Source organism: Poecile atricapillus, chromosome 2 (assembly GCF_030490865.1).
Source record: "Poecile atricapillus isolate bPoeAtr1 chromosome 2, bPoeAtr1.hap1, whole genome shotgun sequence".
NCBI classification, from domain to species: domain Eukaryota; kingdom Metazoa; phylum Chordata; class Aves; order Passeriformes; family Paridae; genus Poecile; species Poecile atricapillus.
Window position 1 is genome coordinate 18,424,603 of NC_081250.1, and position 27,600 is coordinate 18,452,202.

The 27,600-nt window shown below is 39.6% G+C and overlaps 1 protein-coding gene across 1 annotated transcript; it reads right to left on the minus strand.

Annotated features, from left to right (window-relative positions):
• Window positions 1–811: 811 nt before the first annotated feature.
• Window positions 812–4,414, minus strand: COMMD3 (COMM domain containing 3). The gene is made up of 8 exons (XM_058832295.1): window positions 4,257–4,414; window positions 3,223–3,334; window positions 3,055–3,118; window positions 2,877–2,911; window positions 2,518–2,578; window positions 2,376–2,432; window positions 2,215–2,274; window positions 812–1,172 (listed from the first exon to the last, which is right to left on the minus strand). The coding sequence occupies exons 1-8, from the start codon at window positions 4,387–4,389 to the stop codon at window positions 1,113–1,115; spliced, it is 582 nt and encodes a 193-aa protein (XP_058688278.1). The 5' UTR covers window positions 4,390–4,414; the 3' UTR covers window positions 812–1,112.
• Window positions 4,415–27,600: the final 23,186 nt, after the last annotated feature.

Consider the following 27,600-nt stretch of genomic DNA (forward strand, 5'->3'; position numbering starts at 1 on the left):
GGGACCCCCGGGGGGCTCCGCGGCCTCGCGCCTCCGCCACCGCGTGCGCGCTGCCGCGCGCCTCTCGCCCCGCCGCGCCCGCCCGGGGCCGCCGGCGTCGAGGCGACGCGTCCCCTCGAGGGCCGCGGGAAGCTTTTCCGCCCCGAGCGGCGGCGGGAGCCGGTGGCGCGGGGACCCGCGGTGTCCCCACACCCCGCGGGCGGGACGGACGGCCGCCGGAGCGGGAGGGAGGGAACCGGGGAAACCCTCGCGGTGCTCGCCTCCGGCGAGGATAAGACGCCGCCCGCCGCTGGGGCGCGGAGGAGCGGAGAGGAGAAAGCCCTGCTCCGCGGCGAGAGACCGGCCGCCGCCGCGCATCCTCCGCGGGGCCGCTCTCCCTCGCCGGCAGGTGCGGACGGACCGCGCCTCGTAGCCCCTCCGCACCTGCCGGAGGAGCGAGCGGCCCCGCGGAGAACAGCGGAGCCGGGCGCGGCCCGAGGCGAGCGGGAGATGCTGGCAGCAGCCGCGCCGTCGAGCCGGAGCCGCCACCCGGCTCCGCTCCGTTCCGCGGAACCTGCCGGCTTTTCGTGAGGCGCCTCGGGTCCGCAAGATTAAACCGAATCCTTTCTTGCTCCCCCGCGCCGGGGTCCAACTTTTCACGGTAGGAGAGATGTTAAGATCGGCTGGAAATGACAAAGCGCGGCGGGCGATTTAGCAAACGCGCCGTAGCCGCGGCACGGGAAGAAGGCGCTTTTGCCTCACCAAGCTGATCTAACGTTTAGCATCTTACTTTTAGGTACAGCTAATTCATCCACAGAAAGAGTACAACAGGCGCAAATAAACTTTTATTAGATCAGAGAGAAAAATTAGCAGTGACAGTTGTAAAAATATACAAAATAAGATAGAAGGTACACTTTGATGACGTGACAGTTCAACAGATATTTAACGGGAGTTAATAAAAAAAAGATTACATGAGCAAGGAATACCCAGTGCAGACGTAAAAAAGTTGCTTTGCTTAATTTACATCCAAGGACTTAAAAAAACCCCAGTTTGCATCAAGAGATGAAAGACATTTGTCGTTTAGGAGACACTTAGGAAGGAGAGTGCTTCAGCAGGCTGACACCTTCCTTCAATCACATCTGAGTCGCTCGTTCTAGACTTTTTGCAGCATCTTTTAGCTTTCCCACTAAATCCTATGAGATGAAATAGAGTCTTAGAATAAGATTATTTTTAAAAGGTCAGTTAGAAGAACTGTGTTTTTTTTAGACAGAGGTGCAAGTGAAACTAGCACCTTGTAGCACAAAGAAGTGTTGCTACTGATGAACAACGCAAGCAAATAATTAAATACCTCTGTATTTTACAATGTAGTCAGAAAACTTGGAACTGAAGGAAAATGTATTTTCTCCTAAAATAGATCCTTACTATTAACACGTAGATTTTATTGGTATTGCCACAATGGCTAATGCTGACATTTGCTTCAGGCTTTGAAGTACAAGATGGACTTCTAAAACACTGAAAATATTTTGAGTGCAATTTTGTAGTAGGACCATTCTTCAGCCAAAGTACATCAGATTTCACAATGCCAGCAAACTGACTAGGAACACTCATTACTGACAAAAGGACAAGTTTTGAGACACATTTAACAAGAGTAGGTGTAAAACTTAAGTTTTAATATCTTGCTTTTCCTCTCCCACCAAGCCCTCTTCCCGATCCTCCACAGTTTGGACACTTCCAAGCATTACAATACCTCTATTGTTCAGTTACACATTTAAATCGCTAAACAAAGATTAACGTTTGTTTCAGGACATTTCTTACATGTCATTAACACCACTGAAGAGCCTTCAGTTCCTTCTCTATTTTTAATCATGACACATTTAAATCACTGAACCAGCTTCTTTAATCATTTCTCTAAAGCACGGGAAATCGGAGTTTCAGAAAATGAAGAGTTTCCTCCCACATATACATATGGATTACAGTTATGAAAACAGACAAAATATTTATGCACGTATGTAAAACACTCCCCACGCAACTAAATTCAGTTACTTTGCAACTTTATTTGAAAAGACAGTAAAAATACACTTGGAAAACTTTCATGGAAAATTTTCTTACCCTCCCCCCCCCCCCAGTACTGGATTTTTTTTTTTTTTTAAGTAACAGTGTATATGATTTCATTTTGTTTGGCAAGACATTATCCACAATTGGGGCTAAGCATAGAATGATGAAGGAAACAAGTACCTGTAATTGCTCCATCGTACAACTAAAACTAACATCTGGGTGTGATCCTGAATCACTGTTCTGAAGGGGGAAAAAAAGCAAAGAAACAGCAATGTCTATTTTATTTTAAAAAATCTAATGAAACTGCATTTTTTCCTTTGAGGGTGCTGGGAATACAGTACCTCTACGTTTAAGGTCACCAAATAGGAAGGCTGATAAGTTTTATGAAGTTGATTGTTCTAAATTAAAAACAAAGAACATATAAAAATGCCAGGTCTCAGCATTAAAACAGACTACAGAAACACCATGATCTGTTAAAATTACCTTGATCTGATATTCCAAGCGCCAAGACACATCAGTTATATGGAGAGGAGATCTGCCTATGCTGAAAGACACAACTATGTTAAGAGAAAAGGTCATTTTCTCAAGCTGTCCATCAATAAAGAACTTTTTCATGATCTTGGTAATGCTTCTTGGGAAGCTCTAACAGGTTATTTCAGAGTAGAATTCCAAATGAAGAAAAGTTACAACAGCTGTTTTCTAGAGTTAGTTAAAAATGCACTTTATTTTTTAAGGGAACAATATTACTTACTTTAATCATCTAAAATATGCAGAAGTGTTTTCCAGGACACTTTCAAACTAATTGTAAGAGAAACTATGTCTCCGCTAAGTGATTGACCTACCTTCCCAATAGGATTTCCAATGCATCCTTGTTTTTCTGGAGTGAGAGAAAGAAATATATATAGAAATATATAGATATATATATTACAAATATATATAAAAATATATATAAAGAAATATAGGTTCAATAAATTCCTATGAAATGAGAAAAACTGATATGTTAAAAATTAGTTTAAAAACCTGATATTCGGTGCAAAATTGTTCTATTCTCTCTTTATCCAGTTTGCAGTCTTCCAGGCATGTGCTATGGGAAAAAAGAATTTATTAGTTTTCTGTTAACATTAACTCAGCAGTACACTTTTAAGTAACAGCCGCTAGAAAAATGGTGTAGCTTCCAAGTACGAGTACCTTATAGCAGATATGTCAGCTTTCTGCTTCCCTGCCTCCAGAATACACGTTGCAGCCGCAGCATGGCAATGCTTTAATACCGTAGGGTCAATATCTTTCAGGTCTGGATCGTCTAAAATAAATGAATTACTGATGACACACTTATTTGCCAAACCCAAGCACACAGTACTAAAGACTGCTGCTCGCCCTTTGAACGCTACCTTTCCCACAAAAACTTCAAAATGAAACACATTTGGTGTTTCAGAGTGAAAGGGCAGAGCAAGTAGGCAAGGTATGAGGAGGCGGAGGAGAAGGCGAGGGGCTGAAACACTGGCTGGGGCAAGCCGTACCAGGCGGGGCTGTGCGGCGCTGAGCGCCCGCCGCCTTTACATCTCCTTCCCATTAAAAAGAAAAAAAGGAAAAAAAAAAAAAAGAAAAAAAAGAAAGAAAGAAAGGGAAAACAAAACAAAAAAAAATTAGTAAGAAAGAAGGAAAACCTCAATTTCCTCTGCGAGCCCCGTCCGCGATCCTCGGCAGCCTAATGGCGAGAAGCGCGACTGGGGCCACCGGCCGGGAGGGGCACCGGGACCGCCCGCCACCCCCGCCCGGCACCGGCGGCTCCCTCCGTCCGCGGAGGCGGCGGCGGAGTCATTAACACCGCAAAATTAATTGCACGGCCGCGCACCCTCGTGCCGGGGTGGCCGCAGAACGTGCCCACGCGGGAAGGCCCCCGCAGGGTCACAGAGGAGCGGGCACACCGCCTGCTCAGCGCGCCGCACCCCGCGGACGCGAACGCGCGGGGGGACCCCTCCCGCCCCCGCTATTCGGGACAGGTCGGAGCTTCAATGAAGCGGTCGCGCATTAGCGATGACACCCGCGCAGCGGCACCCTGGAGCCGTCCGCTGGCAGGAGCCGCCCCGCCCGTGTGCGCGGGCAGCGGCCGCGGCAGCGCGGACACGCGGGAACGTCCGCGGGGGCGGACGGAGCCCCGCGCCCGCCTGCGCGCTCCGCGGAGCGGCGCGGCCCGCACCTCCCCCCCCAGCGCCACGCCTTACCCAACCCGGCCTGCGGGTGATCCAGGAGGCTGCGGAAGGCGGCGCGGAGGAGGGCGGCGAAGGGGCGGCGGGGGAAGCGGCGGGGGTCGCCCAGCAGCCGCCACCCGCCCTGCGCGTACGGCGACAGCTCCATTGTGGGCGCCGTGACCTTCGACACGCGCCCACGTGACGCGCGCGCAGCTGATCGCGGGCGCGAGGCGGGGCCGGCGGCGCGGGGCGGGCGCGGCGGGCGGGGCGGGAGGCGCCGGAGCGCGGCCGCGGAGCCCCGCGCGGAGCCGCGCGCCTCCCGCCGCTCTCCCGCCGCTCTCCCGCCCCGCTCCGCCGCCGTGCTCTCCACGCGTGTCCAGGGTGTCGCCCCTCGCTCCTCGGGGTTTGGGGTGGGAGGTGATGCTGTTTTCGTGGGAGATGAGCCGCAAGGGCGTGTTTGAGGGTGTAATTAGCTCTTAATGAATCCTAAAACTGCTCGTATCTCATGAAATCCCTAAAGCGCTTGTATCTCAATACAACACATGTTGTAACGTGTGTTGGTGTGAAGCTTTACAGCCCAAAAATGTGTTGCCGGCAATCTCAAATCCTCAGGAACAGAGCCTTAGCCCTTACAAGGAATCGTAGGACCGCTGAGGTTGGACAAGACGTTCAAAGCAATCAGCTCCAACCCTCGTCTGGATACCACCATGCCCACTCAACCATACCACAAAGTGCCACAATCTACTCGGGTTTTTTGACATTTCCAGGGATGGTGACTCCATCACCTCCCTGGGGAGCCTGTTCAAATGCTTAACTACTCTTCCAGTAAAGAATGTTATTTTGCTTCTGAAACGTCTATGTGTATCATCAGATATTCTCCCCATCTCCCCATGGTTATAGATTTGCGTATCAAACCACGTTTTTTACCTGTGGTTATGGCCAGCTGAAATGTGAACGTGCTACTAAGCTAATTTATTTTTTCCTAAAGTAATTGTCTAACCAGGATTGCTGTTGTCTTTTGGCAAAAGGCTTTGTACATTTTGACGTACAAAAAATAGTTACAGATAGACAAAGAAGCCTCTAGTGATGATTGAGGAGGGGTGTACAACTGATGTCTGAAAACATATCCATGAAAATCTAATAAATCCTTCACGAGGTATTAACCTCTTATGTTAGGATTTTATTCTTTAAGTATTGAAACATTGCCATAATCCTCAAGAATACTAAAGTTTACTTAAGTAACTTAAAAGTAAACAATGAAATATTGTGTGGTTATATCTCAGCGAAGGACCAAATTAGGACTGATGTAATAAAAATAGGTAAAGGCCTTAGTGTGTTACATGAGTCATGATGTATACGACCTTTGGAGTTCATGTACAGAAAATATTTTAGATATCAGTTTTTTCTTTGTGTGTGTCTATTCTGAATGGTCAAGAATGTTACTGTGTTACTTGGCATTCTTTATTGAACAAACATTTCTGCTGAACATTTCTTAAAGGGAAGTGCAATGCTGAAAACTACTCAGCCTAAAAAATATGAGTGAAACCTAAAGGCCTTTGCCAGGTTCATTATTTTAAAATAATGTCTATACAATGTCAAAAAGAACAAAAAATTTAATTTCTTCTGAACTTTCGTGGTAATTGACTGGAAGCTGATTTAATCAAAAAGCTGTTTGGAATTTTGTATCCATCACTCTCGCTAATTACAATCCGCCATCTAAAAGCTTGGCCCAGCTTTAGAGGCCATTCCAGCTTCATTCTAGTACAGATGGTAAGATTCGACTTTATCACATCTCACCACAACAGCTTTTATATTTATTTAAATCATGCTACATTTGAGATCATCCCTCAACTTATTTTCTTTTTTATTTTTTGTGATTTTAATATTTTTGTGATATTAATTAATTAATATTTTCTGCAAGCTCAGCCAGTGCATGCATCTCCTTCAGTATGGATGCAGGCTGTCAAAAGATTCGGCTTTCAGTTTCCTGCCTCATGTGGGCTGTCTGGCTACTGTGTTATAAAAAACCACATTTGTATACCTAGGTCTTAATTGTGCCCATATTAAAGTAAAGAGAAAAATCATACTGGCTGCAGGATCAGGCTCTCAGTTCTAACTCTTGTGTACAATATTAGGCCTCATAATACTATGAAGAACGAACATGGAATGTTTTGGAATATGATCTGAAATACTACCTCTGGCATGATACATAAAAATTAATACCACTGAACTCCAAGCTTCAGAGTCTGGCAGACAGAAATCCCAGGCTGGTTTTGGGTTGGTTTTTTTTGTTTTTTTTTTTTTTTTTTTTTTTTTTTTTGTTTGTTTGTTTTTTGTTGTTTGTTTGGGGTTTTTGGGGTTTTTTGTTTTTGTTTTTTGTTTTTTGGGTTTTTTTGTTTGTTTGTTTTTTTTCAGAAACAAGAAAAGGGTGGTGACAGGCAGGTGGGCTGACAAAATAAGGCTTTCTCTCTTTTTTTGGTATGGTTGTCAAATATATATGATACCTAAGAAAAGCCAGCATAAAATGGAGGAGAAGAAAAAACATAACATGGAGGAGAGGACAGAGTTCTGAGCTGTAGAATTGCAAAGGTAAAGAGATCAGGACTATTAAAAAGTGTTGTCATCTAAAATATATTAAAATGTACACACAGGGTATGATTGCACATTATAGAAATTTCTTCTTCAACATCCCCTTATCATTTATAGCACATTGAAATCTATAAATTAACATATAGCTTTAAAGGCAAAATAACTGCTAAAGATTCATTCCAAGATTATGTAGTACATGTAACTGCCACCACAATTTCATCACAAAATTTATATTATCAAGTCCTCTACTTAGTCACTCATCTTGACTTTTTTTTCTTTCTTTTTCCCTGCAAGAAGGTAATGAGATAGATTCCATATGGAGAGATTGCTATGAGGTTTTACTGCTTTTTTAGAGCATATACCCATTTTAAAGAGCTGTTCATTAAAATTTCCTAGAGAAATCTAACCTGTATATTGAATAAAGAAATTATGAAGGAAATACATAAATATTTGAATAATAATTAATCAGGGAAACAGACTCCCTCTGTCCATGCCCTATAATAATTTTTACAGCTTGAGCTTTGTTACTGAAAGCAAAATAGTTCAACTGTTCAAGATGATGAGAAATCATTAACATCTTCAGAGGACTAATTCACAAAATTTAAACACTGGCATAAGTGTTTCTGAAAAGTCTCAGATTAACATTTTTTCATCTGTGTATTGCTCTTCATAGAGTTAAGAGACAGTAACATAAGATGATATTCTAACACCAATTTCCTGCAGAATTATTCCTGAATTCCAAGAGTTTCTTACACACATTAATGAAATGTCCCTTGAACTTTTCTTTTTAGTCAGTATCAAGCCTTCTTTATTATAAAATATATTTTTCTGAATAAAATATTTTAAGCAGATCAAAACAGTAAAAGTAAGTATTTTCTACAAAATTTATTTCTTCCTGGATTAATATCTTTAGAGACAGCATGATATACATATACCAGTAACTGACATGATCATAGAAAAAAAGAAGTCTGCATATGCCAGAAAGCCCAGGAAAATTTCTCTCATAATCACAGGCACAAAAGTGCAATATATTAAATAAAATACAGCCTTGAACCAGGCAATTATGTGCATTATTTAATTGTTATTACTATTGTAGGCAGTCCTCATATCTGCTGAAAGTGCAGTACTTGTCACATATTAAAAAGACAATATTTGCTTTCAGAAATGTTTGGTATGTATTAATATCGATAAATGCATTGTTTGTAGACTCAAGGATTATTCAATAAAACATGCTTTGTTTGCTTATAAATAGTTCTGATTAACAGTTAAAGAACTTAACTTTTTATTTAAATATGTGAAAGAACTTGATTTATTTCAGTAAGGTAAAACCTATAGTAGTTGAATACATTTTTTACCAGGTATTTAATATTTTTTTTTGTCTATTTAACCTGAAAACTGTTTTTTCTACTACATAGTATTTTTTGAGTTAAATGAGATTAATTTATTAAAAAAGAAGTAGGTCTTATCTTTTTACCTTTTGATTTGCTTTATTCAACTTGCTTTTATCTTCTATTTGTCAGAACTTAAAGTCTTCTGATTTTCCCTTTATACATGAAAAAAGCCAGATATTCCTAAGCTGTAAAACAAAATTTAAAAAAAAAAAAAAAAAAAGGAAAAATATAGAGCCTTCACATTTTTATTTTACTTTTAAGCTATTGATATTTCAGTCCTTATTTAAATACTCAGGAACAGAGGCAACCAGAGAAGTACCACTGCTTAAAACATAGTTCCTCTGATTTCTAACAATCCAGGAAAATCTTACATGTTATAAAAGTTCCATTACCCCCTTATTTTATGAAAACACAAATAAAAACTGTAAAAAAATATTTGAATTGGTATTTTATAATTTTTTGCCAAAGGAAAAAATATCACAGGGCTAATTTGCATACTTTATGTCTAAGATCATGCAAAAAACTGAGTAATAAAAGAATGTAAAGATCTGTGGATTTGAGCCAGAGTCACTGTGATGTACTAGACAGGACATCTTCCAGGATAGTGGCTTTGTTGTTTTATGTGTTTTGACTTATTTTGAAGTCCTTCTAATTAAATGAAAGTCTTGTATTTACTGATTTTTCTGTCGTTCTCTTTCCTTCTTTTTCCTTCACGGAGGAATAAAGCTATGTAATTCATAATGTGTTTGCTCTTCCTTTGGATAAAACTCTGGTGTCTTTGATTAAATTCATGGAGATTTACAAATGAGGCCTACATAAAGCATGCTGCTTTTAATGTCAGATGGAGAAATACAAACATTCCTGCTGCTTTGCTGGAATTACTATTGTAATTCCATGTCGAGTCCTGTGTCACAGATGAACAGTTTATTATATTCACAAAAATACTATACACTGCTTTTTAGTTACTACATTGGTATTCTGTCTTTGTAAGCAACACTTATTGGAAGCAGGTCTTAAATGGAAATTTTTGTTACTTTTCAAATGATCTGATATAATTTACAGATTCTTCGAAATTGAGGCAGCTCTCAGATACAGATGTCACACATTGTATCCCAAGTTTTTTACATCTAGCTATATTTTGCAGATTTATTGAGAAAAGTCTAATCTGTATGTGATTTTTAACAGTAAGCCAAATACATTTGAAATTTGTTAATGTTGAAAGTAAGGCTTTTTACATGTTTATACACGTGATGGTAAGATTGTAGCCTTGCTGGTGGAAACCTGTGAGGAGGATATTATGTTCTATTGTCAAGAAGCATTCACAGTCTGTCACATTAGTGCTCGAGATGTGTGTAGAAGAGTAATTATTATAAGCTGACATCCAGGAAATGTAAGTAAAAATAGATAAACCTCAAAGGAAAATTCAGCTGTGTGGCTTAGGTACTATTTGTCTCCAGATGTTTAATGTCATGACACTAAAATGTTATTTAGCATAGCACCTAATTTTGCTATGTAAAATAATTTTGTATCTATATAACAAGCAGAAATGTGATTTTTCTTAGCTCTGCACTTAGTTTTATATCAAATTAGATAAAAACAGAAATACTGACAGTGAATTATCATTAATCCAGTATTTAGAGGTACGTGACATAACAGTTTTAATTCTCTTTATACAGTTCCACAGTATCAATCAGCAAAAGTATCTAATTCTGCTAATATAATAAGCAGTTTTTATAAAAAAACTTGTTGAAATGGATGTTGTTTCAATATTGCAGCAAGAACAAGCACTTTGTGGCACTTTTTGCTAGAACGAGACCTGCATTCTCATGAAAATGTTTGACTCTAGTCATAAAGCAAGGCTTGCACGCCAAAATGATAGATTCCTTAAAAGAAGCTTTGATAAATAAAGTCCTGCAAACCTTGGCATTCACAGTTCCCTTTTGGCAACAGTGAGGAATAGCTGCAGAATAGTTAGGAAACTGATTTAGGATGGTTTATTGCATCTAAATATATTAGGGCTAGATCTGTAGCTAGTGTGAATCAGCATATCTGCCTTCAAATTACTTATATTGCATTGTGTCAGCAGAGAATCTGGCCCATATCCATTATCTAGAGGGAATATCAACTACTACAAAGCATACTTATCTAACCAAAAGCAAACGTAGTGTACGTAACGCATTGATGTTTCTTGTAACACTTATGTTAACCTTTATAGTGTGATAAAAATCTGGCACAGTTATGTATGGTTGCAAAGGATCTTTCTTTGATAATATCAACAATTATAAATTAGCACTTATTGCTTTTAATGCTGCTTCAAATTACATTGATAAAAGCTTAACTTGATATTGATGAGAGGACTAGTAATTTAGGACCTTGCTGTTGCTCTAATTAACTTTACTGGGAGTAGAATGAGGCCTCTCCTCTGAAACAGATCTGCCTATCAAAGTAGTATGATATGGTTTGGGTTTTCTTCTTTTTTAAAATTATTTTTATTTCTGTAGCGTATTTTTTGTATTCTTCTGCTGCACATATCTTGTATCTTGTAACAGTCACATTTTACAGAACCACTAAGTAAAAGCTGAGTAAAAAACTCAGTAAAATCACTGAGAGTGAATTCAGATACAGAGGCATCTGCAGAGTTCCAGGTTAAAAGTTCTAGCTGAAATGACGACCTTGTGAGACCCAGAGTAACATTACAAACCCTGGTTCAGTCTTCATTTATTTGGCTCAATTAATGAAAATTTACTAGTTATCAGAATTTTGAGCAGTAAACAGTGGGACTAAGTACCTCTATTAGTAGATGTGATGCTGCAACCATTAAACCTGTTCAGCAGATGCTCCAGCAATAACTTACGGGCAAATCGAAGCACTGAAGTACATGGAATTTTACACATGCTGAAATGTCTGCATCATTTATGTGACATCAAGTTTACTTCAGGCTGTGGAAATAGTTTTGCTATTAAAAATACAGTTGTGGTTTCTGCTCATTTTCAATAGCAAATGACATTATGATCACTGAAAAAACAAAGAGGAATGCTTTGGTGACTCTAAATTTGTTATACTGACAACACCACTGAAAACTACGAGTGTCCATGTACTCTGTGTTTCATGCAAGATTTATTTGTTGTGAGAGAAAACCCTGATGGTTGGTTAGTGAATTAGGTCAATAAGCAGTAGGATAGTGATAGGGGAGATTCTATTGCTCTTGGGGATTTAGGCTTCCTAGCACGACATTTAAATCAATAGGAATCATCAGCTACCCTAATCTGCCCATACCAAATAGCACTGGGCCTAAGGTGGTGGAGAAAAATTGGTAGAGATCTTGGGAAATTGCTTTCTTTTCCTTGAAAAAATTAATGAAATGTATTGTATAGGTACTTTAAAAGGTTTTTATCATCTTTTCTGTATCTGCAATTTTATTAAAAATACAATGTAATTTCTAAAGATAACACTAATTATGATAATAATCACTTGTTATTTATGCAATAATAGAATTCAACTATTTTTGCAAATGCATCAGTAACCTGTCAATGTAGAGAGGAAAGCGGTACAAGGCAAGAAATTCCGATTACAGTATAAACAAAATGTAATGCAGCTGCCGGTATTAGTTAATACAGGGCTGATACAGTTAAAATGACAACAGAAAGACAGGATTAAAATTACATAGCTATGTACAAGCAATCTGAAGAAATTTAAGAAGACTCTATTTCATAGGTTAAATAACAATCAGTAATAATTCAAATTGCTGATGATACAAACAAGAACCATGTAAGTCTATCAGTGAGATCAATGATAAATCTGTATTCAGATTCAGTTTTCATAGCCTATGTTTGCACTGAGTACGGAGGAATTTGAGGTGAATGTATACTGCCGTAGCAGCTCTTAGAAATCTGGGAAACAATGTTTCTCTAAAGGCAAATTTATTTTCTTCATTTATTAGTAACAATCAAATATAATTTAATTTTGGTCAATTTTCTATATAAAATCCTGAATTTCATTTGTTATACAGGTGATAACAATTTTAGGTGGTGTATTATAAACAGTGTATCACTGAATAAAACTCTCCCTTTGCCTTATGCTTATTATAAAACCCAAGTAAACCCTTTCTTTGTTTATATGGCTATATTTATTAAAAGGATCTTTGCAGACAAAAGACTGTATCTTAGACCACCTTTCAAAATAAGCATTAGAATCTCCCTTCAACTGCGCTGTGTGCTCACCCAGGAGCGTGCTAACCTTCGAGAGCTACGTCAGCTTGCAGCAGATATTCGCTGACGGCGTCATCCTGACTGTCAGCCAGGACGTCTGCCCGCAGCACCTACATGGGATGTGTGTTTGTTCAGTCAAACGTTGTAGCCATTATACCGTTTTTACAGCAATAAAGTTCCATTGAGGCCAATTAGGAACTACTAGAGTGGAGACTGAGCAACAAATTTCAAAATTTGATCCATCATTTCTTGGCTGTCAAACCCTGTGCCCATCTGCTCACATGGCAAGCAGCCCACTTGCAAGTGAGCTGGACCTTTCCTCTAAGAAATGAGTGACAGGGAAGAACAGTTTAGTTGGTCTGTAACAATGTGAACAGTTTTTTTTCCTGCAGGATGTGTGGTCCAGTATCTAGGAGAGCTGGACAGCATTTGCTTTCTTTCATTTAATTACATTTTTTAACATGTACGTTGTTAGAAATGATTAAGCAATGGAGAAAAGAAAATCAGGGGTTTACTGGTACTGGTTGCTGCCAAAAAGACAGGTTGTATTGGAACAGGTGCTTTGAAAATCTGTGAAAGCCAGCTGAAAGGTGTCAAAATGTGCATAACATGAACCAACAGTTCACAGACATTTTGTGTGAATTCGGTGTTGTATCAGGAAAGTTTAGAAGGAGCCCTCAGCAGAGATTATCTGCCTTAGGAACAGCCAGCCAGTTTAACAGGCAGACCCTTGTCTGCTCAATCACAGCGTGCATGATGCTCTCATGCAGGAGGGAAGACAAAGAAAGGAAAAAGATTTCCTTCTGTTACATTTATACACTTCATTATCTTGGAATCATCAAATCAGGAAAAAAGGCATAATAATCTCTTCCTAAAATATGTTAAACTGACCATCTAGCTTAAAAAGAAAAGTAGATCAGTTGAGACTCCGTAAGATGTATTTGAGTGAGTGATAAACTGCAGAGTGTGTGCAGGTAAAAGAAAGCAGAATGTGTGATCCTTTTTTATCATACCGGTCAAACTAATGCCTGTGAGCCACACTTGTCCCTTGACCTTGTTAAATGTGGCCCACGTGTTGGAGGAAGTACAAGAAACTTTTCTGACACATTCCCTTCCCACATGTTTTTCCTGCAGTGTGCTACTGTAGATAATTCTAAAACACATGGGACTACAAGTGGGTTCCCCATGTGCATTTAAAACCTAACAGAGCTACAACAGTCAAAACCACATGGGGATAGAAAAGGAAAATAAAAGCTTTTCAGCTGTTTGTGCTCATGTTCTTCATGTGCTCAGAGAACACATGGGAGAGCAAGAGCAAGACAAAAAAGACAAGGGAGAGCAAGAGAAGAAAGGAAGAGGAAGAAAGAAGCAGACAGAAGCAAAGAAAAAGGAACAAAGGAAGATGGCATTGAAAAGGAAAAGGAGCGAAGACAAGTGAGAAGGGAGAAGGCATTGCAAGGAAATGACAGGAATTGACAGGGAAAAAAATCATAGAGAAAATCATTTCACTGCTTGAAAGGATTAAACCAAATAAGCTTGCCTGTGCTTTTCATTTCAGCTTTATAGTTCGTGTGTGTGTTTAGTTTTAACAAATGTAAGAAGAGGCATCTTGTGCACATTCCCCCATGTCATCCCTCCTTTCATTTTGTCTCCCAATGCTGCATCTTTGTTTCTGCCTCTGCTTTCTGTCTTATTCCGTCTCTTGCTTACCCCTCCCCTTTTTCTCTTCTCTGCCTCTCACAGGCAAAGAATGAGATGTAGCATATCATTGTATTAGCAGGGCCAGGTTTTTCCTCAACTTGCCTTAAAAATGGAATGCCAGTATGCTGTTATTCTTTAAGCCTTCCCCCCTGCCAAGACTCAGTGGAGACAGCCTGAAATCCTCTACAGAAACCTAAGTGAGCATATGAGTGAAATGTGACTTTTGCTCCATGTCAGTCATGGGATATGGTCACAGTCTTGATTTTGAGGAGCTTTACAAGAAGTCAGCGCTGAGAAATTTTTCTCCCGCTTGGTGAAGTCAAAGAGGAACAAATACACGATCTCCCATCTTCTTCTCTCATGCTCATGGACACACATCTGCATGTGCAGCCTCTTCTCTGGACTTCCTGAGGTGTACTACCCTCTGTATACTGACCCTGTAAGCTGTCATTGGGAAAGACAGTTTTCTGTGCTACATAGCAAATCTAAGTACTCTCACAGAAATATACAAATATTATGTTATCTAATATGATACATTTGGTTTCATTTGAATTGGAATAAAAATTTAATAGCTTTGAAACAATTTTTTATGCTCATTGGGCAGCCTTTTGTGTCATCTCAGAATTTTTTCTTTGATTTGGGGATGAAGATGATGCTGAGATTTGTCATTGCATTTAGATTTATGATTTTTATCTTTAAAAACAAAGGAAGAGTCTTCAAATATGTATGTACTCTGTTTTTTTTACCCCTCTTTCTTTGGATCTTACACTCTATTTTTCTTGTTGTTGACCCTTTTTAGCTATATGCCAGGATCTCAAGGTTTCCAAACTAAAGCCAGGAACTCAGGAGGATGAACAGCTTTCAGGAAACGGTCAACAGCTCTCAGGGTGCAATTCTAAAGGTCATTTGTTATCACATCTGTTCCTGTCAAGGCGTCCTCTCTGAGGCAAAGCTCATCTGAGAGGCTGGAAACCCTGGGAGGTTCTGTGGTAGGATTTTCTCTCTCATGCTGTATGATGAGACTGAAAAGAGTGCATTCATCTGTGGAGTTCCCCCAGCATCAGGGAAAGCTGTCAGAAACCTTTTCCCCCTGCCCTGCTTCACTGTGACCTTCATTTCCCAGCCAGTGGCCTGAGTTTAAGTGCAACCCACCCCCCAGTTAATATTAGGATTTGTCTGATTTCCCTGGGTTCTCTTAAGGCAGAGTAAAACTGGAGACCACCATTTGGGAGAAAGTCCAAGATTTTTTGAATGTGGCTGTGATGAATGAGAGTCAGAGGAGAAGGGAAGAATGCTGGGGTTGAATGACTAGCCCAGAATGAATGCTGGGGATAGATTTGCTAGTGTTGGAACTTCTCAGTGCTAAAAGTTGTTCACTCCATGGAAGTGACATAGCTGCTTAGGCTGGGCAAGTCATGATGCTCAGGCTTGGAGGTAAAGTCCTGCTTTGTACTTTCCACCATCCACTCACATCACTAGGATCACTGTGCCACATCGTACTAGAAAAATGCCATAAGTATTTTTTACACAGAAGTGGGAACAAGCATGCATTTTATGGCAGCAATCTAATTATTTAAGCTGAGATATTATTGTGATATTGTAGTATTAAAAAAAAATAGAGGCAGAAATTAGAATATCCTGCACTAGGCTGTTATCGAGTCCAGTTTTAAAATAATATGTGAATATAGTAAAATACCTTGTTAACTTAAGAACTGTTCTAATATCAGGTAGATACTATGTGTTTTAAAATGTAAGTGCATTCTAGAGTACTTGTTCACTTATTCTGTTATTTACAGGACTGTATTAGATTAATATTATCAGCCAAAGCATCTCCTAGCACAATCTGATAACGCCCTGTTGGAATCTATGTAAGTGTACCATTTATTGGCTAGATTGCTTTAAATAACTAAACTATTATATGTCTCTGTTCATATTTTGGAAAATAATTTGTTTCTGTTATTTAAAGAAAGTGAAGATATAGTAGCTTAGAGCATAGCCCATTTTTAAGCATAAATAAATTCGGACAGATTCTTTACACATTCTGAAATTTCAGTAAATTTTTTATGTCTCTATTGCTCTATGAAGGTAAAAAGTTAGGTGAAAGCGGTACTTTGTGGAAGAGGCTTCTGCCCTTGTTTACAATTAAGAGGTATTCCAGAACTGTTTGACATTGAATCTGACATAGCAGGCAGAGGGTAAAAACTGGTGCATTCTGCATCTGTCACTATTCTGCCTCTGTCACTCAAAGAAAATTCCCCTTTTCCCTTTTGGGAAAGTTGCCTAAGGACGATGGGATATGGCTGATAGCAATAATCCATATTTAGGCAACTAGAAGATTGTGACAACATTAGCTAGAGTAAGGGAATGCAGATAAAGTCAAAACATCTGTTATGGTAACTTTAACTTGCCCTATTATTTCTAGTTGTTGCGGTGTCATAGCTTACATTCCTACATCATCTTGCCATGAAAATATACATCTAGCTTTGAAATTCAGCTCTAACTTTAAATTATTTGCTTTACACTTCATATAATAAAATTAATATTCTGAAACACAGCAGATGAACTTTGTGTTGGGTTGTCTGGATAGGTTTTTGTAGTGTAAGGGCTATAGGGGGGTTTATTTGAGAAGACGCCAGAAGCTTTTTCCAAGTCCAACAGAACCAATGCCAGCCAGCTCCAAGACAGACATGCCACTGGCCAGGGCCAAGCCCATCAGTGATGGTGGTAGAGCCTCTGGGATAACAGCCTTAAGAAGGGGCGAGAAATCCTGTGCAACTTCACTTGGAGAGGGGAGTGGGAATATGTGAGAGAACCAGCTCTGCAGACACCAAGGTCAGCAAAGAAAGAAGGTGGAGAAGAAGCTCCAAATGTGGGAGCAGAGATTCCCTTGGAGTCTGTGGTGAAGACTACGGTGGTCCAAGGTGGAACAAAGATCCACCTGCAGCCCACAGAAGACCCCACATGAGAGCACACACAGAGTGAGTGTCCAAAGGACACTGTGACCGTATCAGCTGTCCACCCTGGAGCAGGCTCCTGGCAGGACCTGTGACCCTGTGAGAGAGAAGTCTACCCTGGAGCAGGTTTGCTGGCAGGACTTGTGAGCCCATGGGGATCCACACTGAAGCAGCCTGCTCCTGGAGGACTGTGCCCTGTGAAAGGGACCCATGCTGTAGGTGCTTGGGAAGAACTGCAGCCCATGGGAAAGACTCACATTGGAGAAATTGGTAAAGGACTGTCTCCCACAGGAGGGACCTCATGGTGGAGCAGGGGAAGAGTGTGAGGAGTTCTCCTGAGGAGAAAGGAGCAGCAAGGAAAACACAATGAACTGACCACAGCCTCCATTCTCTATGCCCCTGTGCAGGAGGAGGAGATAGAGAAAATGGGGAGTGAAGTTGAACCTGGGAAGAAGGGAAGGGTGGGGAGAAGGTATTCTAAGATTTAGGTTTTATTTTCTCATTATCCTACTCTGCCTTGCTTGGCAATAAATTAAACTAATTTCCCCAAGCCAAGTCTGTTTTGCCCATGACGGTAACTGGTGAGTGGTCTCTCCTTGTCCTTATCTCAATCCATGAACCTTTTTGCTATATTCCCCCTCCCCTGTCCAGCTGAGGAGGAGAGTGATGGAGTGGGTGGGCACCTGGCATCCAGCCAGCATCAATCCACTACAATCTTTAGACACTAGTTTACACAAGTAAGAGATCTACTTGATAGATTGCAAAGTGTATTGGATTTTATCCCTGATTATGATAATAATTTGATTTGCCTCAACATAGCTATTAAATGGTTACAGTGAGATTGATTGTAGTGTTATGAAGTATTTCACATTTATTGGTTTTATGAGAGAGATTCAGAATATAAACGGGTTTCATGACTATTCTTAACTGGAATATTTGACTATATACCCTTCCATCTCTGCCACACTCAGCTTGCTGTGGAAATTTTTGGCAGAATAGAGATTTCTTTGATTTTCCAGCCCTCCTTATCACAACACGTTGCTGTATTGCCAGGACTATAACAATGAGGACATGGTTGCATAAAGTACAGGAGACAAATGCCCAGAATAAGGCACTATAATAAATGAAAAAAGGTGTAGCGTGTTATGAGCCTGACCTGTTACTGATAGATCTCAGTCAGAAAATTTCACTCTGTAAATTTCAGAGAGGGTCAGTCCCATGACATCTAGGAAATGTGGATATTAATTCTGATTCTGCCTCTTACCTCTACTAATTAGAAGCAAGACATGGTGCTGGTAACTTATGGCTGCTGTGTAGCTTGAATAAAGGAGTGTCTGCAGTGTCTGTGCCTGGGCTGCCAAATCCCATTGCAGGTCCTCTGCTCATTCACTGTGCCTGCTAGAATAACATGTTATGATACTGGACTTCCAAAGAATATATTAACTTCCTGACTCTCTATAGTAATACCGTACAGCTGGTTCAAATAAACATTCCAAGCCAGTGCATTTTTCATCTTGAAAAAATAGCAATCCCAAAGAAGTTTTGTATTTATTCAATGCTTACTGTCATTGCCTTTGACACCAAGAGCAAAATTAATAGTTAAAAAAAATGGAGTTACTCTCTAGGCCTTTGCATTGATTCTCTTTTGTTGTTCTTCATTTATTTTGTTGACCATTGCCGTCAAATAGAGAGGAAAAACTGCTCATGGCATTAATTTTCTTGAGTTATTGCACTGTTCTGTCTCACTAAAACTTTATTGTGTTTTTTTAATACTTTGAATAAAATGTAACTATTTTTATCTGAACCAGAATCCGTTTAAAGAATTTAGATTGTTCTTGACTTTACCTAGCTATTGTGAAATTTCACTGGCATTGATACAGAAACCAGGTAATTGATATATCTACATTAAACTTCTGCATACTATTAAAAATATATTCATCTGTTTCTTTAATGATTCCATTGTCAGTTCATCTATTAAGGCTTTTATCAAAAAAGCTGTTGAAACATGCCTGAGAACCATAGGCAAAGTCATCATGTAAATAATGGATATTTTGGCTGGACAAGGACTGTAGTTTTGGTCATAATAGATGACATAATTTTTGTAGTTATATTGTTGTAGATACACTGGCTTTTGGCTTCTGAAAGAGTACACATGATTAAATAAAGAATGATTTTATTCCAAATATTGTTCATCCACAACAAACTAATTCCCACCAGAGAAAATGAAATATATCACAGCCTACAGAGCTTCTATTTCTATTTCATGTTGCCATTTATTAAGTAATTTTCTCAAGAAAATGCTTAGATGAGCCAAATGCTTAGATGAGCCAGGTTTCTTAGTTGGTTTATTGTAATCTAAGCTGTAATTATGGAAAAATGTATGGATAGAATTATGGAAAATATTGTGCATGTCCATCCTTTTTTTTAATATTTCTTTTTAAAAGAATTTTGCTCTAATTCTTTTGCTAATTATGAATAAAAAAATATAACTTTTCAGTAAGTTGTGGAACTATCAGAGTTATTCAAATACATGTGATACCAAATCTTAAGGAGTTTTCAAAAGCTGGGCATTAGTTTTGATCTCTCATCCAAATGGCAAATATGTAAATGAGAATGTGTCCCTGATTTCGGTGGGAGCAGGAGTAGGTGTTAGTTTTTCATTATTATACAATACATGAAGAAGGCAATTGTGTATGCAAGACTTACAGTGATGTCAGATCTACATTTTTATATGGTTTGTTATAGTCTGTGACTAACTGGACTCTATGGATATAAATCTGTCTCTGATTAAGATAGATTATTCTGGTGTCCTCTTATAAGATTATTTCACATTAACGGAGTTATCATTGACAAGAACAGAATCATTCTGATTTATAGTACTATCTGAAAAATGTACACATCTGTGAAAAACGCCAGCTTACGTCTGGAATTAAGGGTTAGATGCATGTTCTTTTTATTCTGCCTTTGCATAAAGAAAAACTATTTGCCTGTAACTGGTCCACATAGTCAACGTAAATTTGCTTTTCTCAGACATCTTTACAAAATTTACAGATAAGGTTTTATGACTGGAAGCAAGGGAGCATTGTAAAACTGCAGTATTAGACAAAGTACATAAGAACATTCTGAGCCCCCAAATGCTATATTAAGGTCACACACGTTTTAAATTAGGACCCTCTGTTCTCACTCATAAATGTCTCAAACTTTCAACTTCTGATTTGAAACTTTTGGTGGTTGAATATTGTAACAGTAGCCACTGGAATTAGTAGATACTGACCCTTGTGCCATATGACAGGCTGTATGTAGCAGCTCATGACCCTGGCCAGGTTCATGTGACTGAGGCGAAAAAATTAAGGTTAGCCTGTCACTAGAGCTCCTGCAGGCTGGAACGTTATAATGCAGGTAAAGGTGACTGCGTTTTGATACAGTCTATCAATACAAAATACTCTTACATAAAGAATATAGTCAGATTTAAATAAACTTCTTCCCATTCACATGTCATCAATCATATTCGTAAGCATGAGGAAAGCAAAACATAGCTCAGTCTCACTGGTTTCAAATGTGTGGTTGCTACCAGTGAGTGCCTGAGCATTTCTCTTTTATGTTTTCGGCTCAGATTTTTAAAATTTTTTTTTGCATTGTTTCTTTGTTGTTTTTCTTTTGTTCTTACTATCTGCAAGACATGTTACATGACAAGCACTGAGCATCTATTTACATGGAGCATTGTAGGAAATGGAGAGTTATAAATATGTATGTCTGATGATAATATGGAATTCTGACAAAGATATTCCTGCCTGTTTTTTTTTTGGAATTGACAATACAAAGCTATGATTTATTGAAATAATGATAAAAATAACATTCTAAAAATGTACTAGTTACCGAAATATTCAAAAATACAAAAATGTTTTTAGTCTCAAGTAGAAAAGCTTCTCTTTGAAATATTTGCAGAAAAATAGTCTGCATCTTCCTATCCCTCAAGATCCATTTTCTGCAAAGCTCTTTAAGTGTGAGAGAGGATAGAGTTTCACAACAGTTTATTGCTAGATTTACAGTGCTAGCAACAAAGTCATTCTTAAAAAATGGGATAGACTTTTCCCAGGAATTGATCTCTAGTTAGGATAAGGGATTATATGGGTCAGACTATGCCTGTGACTACTCCTTACCCTGTAACACTGCTGAAAATGGATGTGAGATCCTGTCTGGTCAGAGAGACCTTCTGGGAACCCAGCACCCCAACCCTCTGGATAACCTCTCCAGTGGAGCAAGAACACACCAGGGTCATGTTTATGCCTGTCCAGTGACACAAAAGCATCAAGAACAGCCTTCCTAAAGGTGCCATAAGCCAACAATGTCCCTACATTGGTCTGATTATAGAAAGATTGACCCTTTTGAAAGTACTCCTAACTTGTGTAGTTTGAAACAACCATTGTCAAGACTGCTGGTCAGCTCGTGGAAGGCCAATTGTTCAGCTGCATGCTTTGATTTTATTGATTAGATTTTATGAGGTTATCCATTGTCCCTTACATGCTACTTTAGCTGAAATTGGCAGGTTGTAAAACCAGCATTTTGGAACTTATATATTACTTTAAATAATTTTCAGAAGACAACTGTCATGACAAAAGGTAAAAATAGGCTGAAATGGTTTGGGGCATTAAATTGGGTGGGAATTTTTGTCTCTACTGACTACAATAAGATCATTGTGTCCCAGAGTCTTTATCAAACCACATAACTGATTTATGGAATCTTGCTTCTGTGAGCAGCTGGATCTCACTGCCATTGATATTGTCCCAAAATCCCCTTTTTGTTGTCTTTGTCAGAATCAGGATTTGGCTTCCTAATGCCTGCAGCAGAGAAATTGGGTGGCTCCTCCGAGTCACTGTGGGTGTACAGTGGTTTCTCACTCTTCTTTGTCTCAAAGAGCTTCATCGAGGGCTGCACCGCAGCAGTGAAACTAACAGAGCTCAAAGTGTGAGAAGAGCACACCAAAACTATACAAATTCACTTCTGAAATTTAAATCCCTTATAAAAGGTGGCAAGATTACAGCTCTCATTCTGGCATGTCTCTTGGGTTGGTCATTGCCTTTGAAGTGACCCTGGCCTTAGATGAGGTTTGCATTGCTCAGTGGTGGCCAGGCGAGATGAGTGGTGCCAGATGGAGAAGGATGAGAAGGAGCCCTGGTGCTGTGGCATCCATGTGGGGGTGCTGAAGGCCAAGCTCTCAGGGTGGCCATGGTGGCCTGGTGGGTGGGTGCTGGTGGGCACTGCAGGCTGGCCAGGGTGCAGCTCACCCAGGGCGTCCTGTGCTGGTGGCTCTCAGGGCGTGCTCCCAGCAGGGACCAGCGGCTCCGTGTTCAGGGCTCGGCCGTGCAGGTGGCTCATCTGCACCTTCCTTACTAGCAAAGCACAAAATGTGTGAAATCCAAACCCTTCACTGTCCCTCCAGCTTAGCGGTTCTGTTTGAAAAACAATTACACAAGATGCCACCTAAGGCAAATCGTATAAAATTAAAAGAAAGGGTACAGTGATATATCATCAAATTTCATGTTGGTAGGAAGTTTTAAAATCCTCAGCCTTCCAGAATTCCTGTGGTTCAGTGCTTGGTCACAAGGGGAGAAAGTACAGTAATCCCGCACAGAAATAAATGTGACGGAATCCTGTGTGCTTTCAAATAATTGCATTTATTTACATCAGTTTAACCTCCATTTAAAATGTCATGTATATCTCAGCTAGATTAATGCATGTGAAAAAAATAGCCTCTGTGGGAAGTGTTTTGAGTAAGCAATTTGTTTTGCTTGTAATTAATGGATTCTTACCTAAAGTACAAGTTATAAATAAAAATAAACTAACAGTGAGTGGTAGTTTGCTGCTGTCATTCAAATAGTGGACAGTTGGGTAATTACAGACCATCAAAGAACTGCTGCACTGCTGATTATTATCTTTTAAGAATTTGCCAGCCTTTCATCGTTCAAAAGAAACTTGCATTGAAGTCTTTAAATATATGCTATTAATAAAATAAACCTATTAAGTGGTGTGATGGCTGGTATTTACAGCTCACACAGGGGAACAAGTCACCTTTCCTTTGTTGCTTTGTCTGATACAGAATACCACATTGTGAAATTGGCAGCCAAATCTTATTTAGCCACGTGTATCCCTGTCAATACCGGGGGCTTCATTCAGCAAACGTGTAAGCAGCTTGGCTCAGATGAGAAGCTTTGGAGCACAGTTGGACTGCATCTCTGCAGAAAGTTACTCGAGTGTTTGTAAGGCCAGGTCCTGAAAATGTCAGAAAATCCATGTGCATGAAACTCACATGCAAGCCTTTGAACCAAAACAAAAAATCATCAGTGAGGAAGAGGAAGATGTAGCCATAGTTGCATCTGCTCTGAACTAGAAATTCATAGAACTTCTATCACATTTTATACATACACTTATGCCATGTGTTGCTAAGATTTGTAATTAAAAAATCTGTATGAGTAATATCTTAATATGTATTTACACAATTTAATTTTCAAAACTAAGCTAGATGCTAGGCACAGAATTATTTTTCACAGTTGTGACTCTCCTTCTATCTAATATCAAAATTACCAAAACATACATTTCCACAGTTAAAAGCTGGACTTAGGATGGAAATGATGTTACAGATATCCCTTTCCCTCATAGAGATAAACCCATATTTAATACATCCAAGACTGTGATCCTTGTATTGACTAGAAGCAACATCTGAAGCATAATATTGAAAAACGTGTTGATGCACACAGTAGTGCTGGGGACGATGAACTTTCTGTCTTGGGGGAGGAGGGGACCCACAGTGCAGGGCTGGCTGTGATAGGTCTCCATCACAAGTGCTGCAGAGCTCTCAGAGCATGTCAGCATTCAGCACTGCTGTGCTCATCTGCCTGTGAGCCCGTACAGGCAGCAGACTCGTTGTCTCCAGCAAGGAGGCATCCCCCACCTAAGCTGATCTATATGGTGCGTCTGCCCGTTCATCTCGTGTTTATATCAGAATAAAAGAGTCACTCCTGCATCTTCCATTCAGAATACTTGAGTGCTCATCCTCCATTCAGTAACAGAATCGAGAGATTGGATTACTCATCTCAGTAACATTGCCAGGCTGGGGATTGTAAACATCTCTAAACAGAACACTGAAATTATAAATAATATGAAACAAATGCTTAATATTGTACTCTTTGGTTGCTTTCATTGAGCCGGACTCTAATAATCATTAAGGCATGTAAAAAAATATAGAGATATATGGTTTATATGAAAGGTCAGTTGCAGTCCACAGTTATTTTTAATTCACTGAATTGTTTTTAGCAGGCATATCTCTATGTAGCATAATCTCTTGCCCATTTTCAGCAAAACATGCCTAAATTCATCATACATGAAAACAGAGCTGGAGGAAGAGGAAATGAACAATTTTCTAATTTATGCAATGTAAGAGAAACATGGGGGGGGTCTTTAATGACCATTAGCTGATGAAATATAAATTATCTGTACCTACCAAGCTGCAAAAGCCTGTTGAAGATGGCAGAAATGCTGCTTTTAAAGGCTTCTGTAGTCTTGTGAGATTAGTTTTGTTATAAATCTGCTTGTGTGTCATTGAACTGGATAGTGTGATCTGTAAAAAAGCATAAATACAATTCTTATCATTAATATCATCACTCTTTTTGATGTGTTTTAGCTTGATGGCTTTGGCATAATGTTTTAACATGCTTTAAAAATCCTGAGTTAAAAAATTAAAGAATTTCAGAAAATAATCTGTCTTAAGGTTGCTTGAGAATTTAATTGAGAGTGATTTTAACAGTACAATATGTTTTTATTATCCTAATTAAAAAAAAATTAAAAATTGAAAGTTTCCAGGTGCATTGACAGACTCATGCACACCCGTGGGAGTTTTTTGAGGGTGGATGTTGGTTTGGGGTTTTTTATTGTTTTTTTTTTTAATAAACTGCAAGAAAGGAAAAAGGTTAAACCTCTGAGAATCTGGAAATGCCAATCACATGAATACATGAGGAAAGCAACTGTTAAAGTGCTCTGAGTGTTAGCAGAATTTTCGAAAGCTAGTTAATGTGGTAATGACAAGAGTCAATGACAAGGAAAGGCTATAAGACTTAGAAATATGCTGTACACGATCAGGTGATTTTTATTTACACTTAGGTAGTTAGATGTAGAAGCTGAACAAACGTACAGTGTATTAGCAGAGAGTGTGGAAATACAGGAAAAGCTAATGGTCCTACAGTTACAGCTTGGCTGTGTGGAAAACTGAAAATACTGAGTTGTTTTCTTCTGAAAAACTGTAACAAGTTGTAATGCTGGATCAGTAGCAGTTCAGTAGCAATTGGGATGTGTTGCAGTGGATGTTTATTTATATACCATTTTTTCATGAAGTAGAATTTAAAATACTTGCAATAATAATTTTGAGATAGCAAATAACTGCAAAACAAACCTGTGGAAATCTAAAAGGGCTTTTATATAAGGAAAGAAAAGTAAGAAAGGAGAAGGGGAAAGGAATAATTTTACACCTTTCAAGCCTAGAGGGTTCCTGGGCAGGTGAAATGGTGAGATGTAACATGTTGTCTGACTATTCTTGGGCTTATTATTAGGACCTTACATCACAGCCTCGAGGAGAAGGAGGAGGACTTTGGTACTGTCAGAATGTGCTGCTGTGCACATCCTGTATTTCCTTTTCCTGGGAGGATTTGCTGTGTGTGGGGGACCATGTTCTGCATAGCAGGAGAATGTCTGAATGGAAGATCCCTTCCCCCACAGGTGACACATCTCTCTAAGTGTTCTGGTCACTTGAACCAGGAGTATTTTGACCTAAATGTATTAAACTTTGGAGATGTGGCCTCTTCTGTTCTTCTTTTAATAAATAAAGCATGTGATTCTATATTTAGGGGAAAATTTTCATCTTATTCACACTTAGAGAATTGAATGCACAAGAGAGAATTAGCTTATATATGCTTCTGAAATAATTGTTAGTATAGTCTAATACTAGTTATATTGAAGTCCTTCTGAAGTTGCTCATGCCAAGGACAATGGCAAAAAAGAAAAGTGGTTCCTCATAACATTCTTGCTCTGTCTTACTTCTATGGACCACCTTAGCTATATTAAATGTCTAAACAACAATCTTTGTGCACTGTATTCATACTTTTAGACATCTATCATGCTTTTATTTTACCTTTCATTTCCTTGGCAGATGATGCTATAGGGAATTAAGATAAAATGTAATCATCTGTCCAGTTTCTTTCCTATAGATGTATTGTATATTATACTCTTAGACCCCACAGTGTTCTGCAGGAGATTATCCAAGAGATGATAAATCCTCAGTAGGAGCCATCAAAGCATCATTGCCAGTTTGTAGCAGCCAAGAAGACCCTCACATCTCTTTCACTGTCACTGCATTATTGATTAGCCTGTAAAATACTGAAGCTCTATTGATTGCAAATATTTAGGGATGAAAAGGGGAATATTGTCCTAGAATGTATTTGCAGTCTTCTCTCCTCTGTTAGAGATCTTTCTTCCCTTGTATTTCTCTGTCTGTCCTCTTACCTTTAAGTCCAGGAGGCTGATGTGTTCATCTGAGGGCGCTGGGAAGGTGGGCAAACAGCTGCCTCACCCTGCTGGGGCCAGCAGCCACCAAAAACCTGAAAGAGGAAAATGAAGGACAGTGCTTACATAAATACTGCTTGATTGCTTTTCACACACATACATTTTGACAAAAATTATAGGAAGCAAAACCCAATTCCTGTTTGTCTATCTTTCCATGAATTTGTATTTAAAAATTATCTTGATGTTCAGGCCATGAGGTCTGTAGCAGTCCTGCCTAAGACAGCACATAACTGGCTGATACTGTAGTCCCATCAGAGAACAGAGCTGTTGAAATCCCAGCGAATTCTGTCTGGAGACTCATGGTTTCTCCTAATCCAGTTACAGGAACCCTGTGCAGACAAGCTAAAATACAAGACCTAAGAAAAAATCTTAGCTTGTTGATCCATTCGAGTGAAACTGGAAAAGCCCTGAAAAAGGGCTTTGCAAAGGCAGAGCAGTAAAAGACACAACAAAACAATTCCCTGCAAATTCAGCAAGTTGGTTCTTGCTGTCCCTTCCCCAGGAAGTCCCTGCTCAGGAGGGACATAGGCACATGCAGGTGGTTTCTGCCTGGTTAGTGTACAGTTAGTTCTCTGCCTGGTACTTAAACTGAAATCATTAACATGTGTCTCGCGTGTTACCTGAATGAAAGGCGAGTTCATGGGTTATTACTGCCCATTTTTTCTCTTTGCTCCTGCACTTCCCTGTTTCGATTACAAATCCCCCTCCAGGCACAAAGCAAGCTGGACACCTACAGTGCAGCTAAAGAGTTATTTGCTCCCTAGGTGGACACTAATGAATGACTGCAGCGCTGCCCTGAGTGAGAGGGTCCCCACTATTAAAGTTTAATAGAAAGATCTGAGAAACTGGGGGCCAAGAAGAGGAAGAGGGGACAGGAGGCTGTGAGTAACTCTCCAAGTGCCTTCTCTCTTCCTTTGCTGTAGTG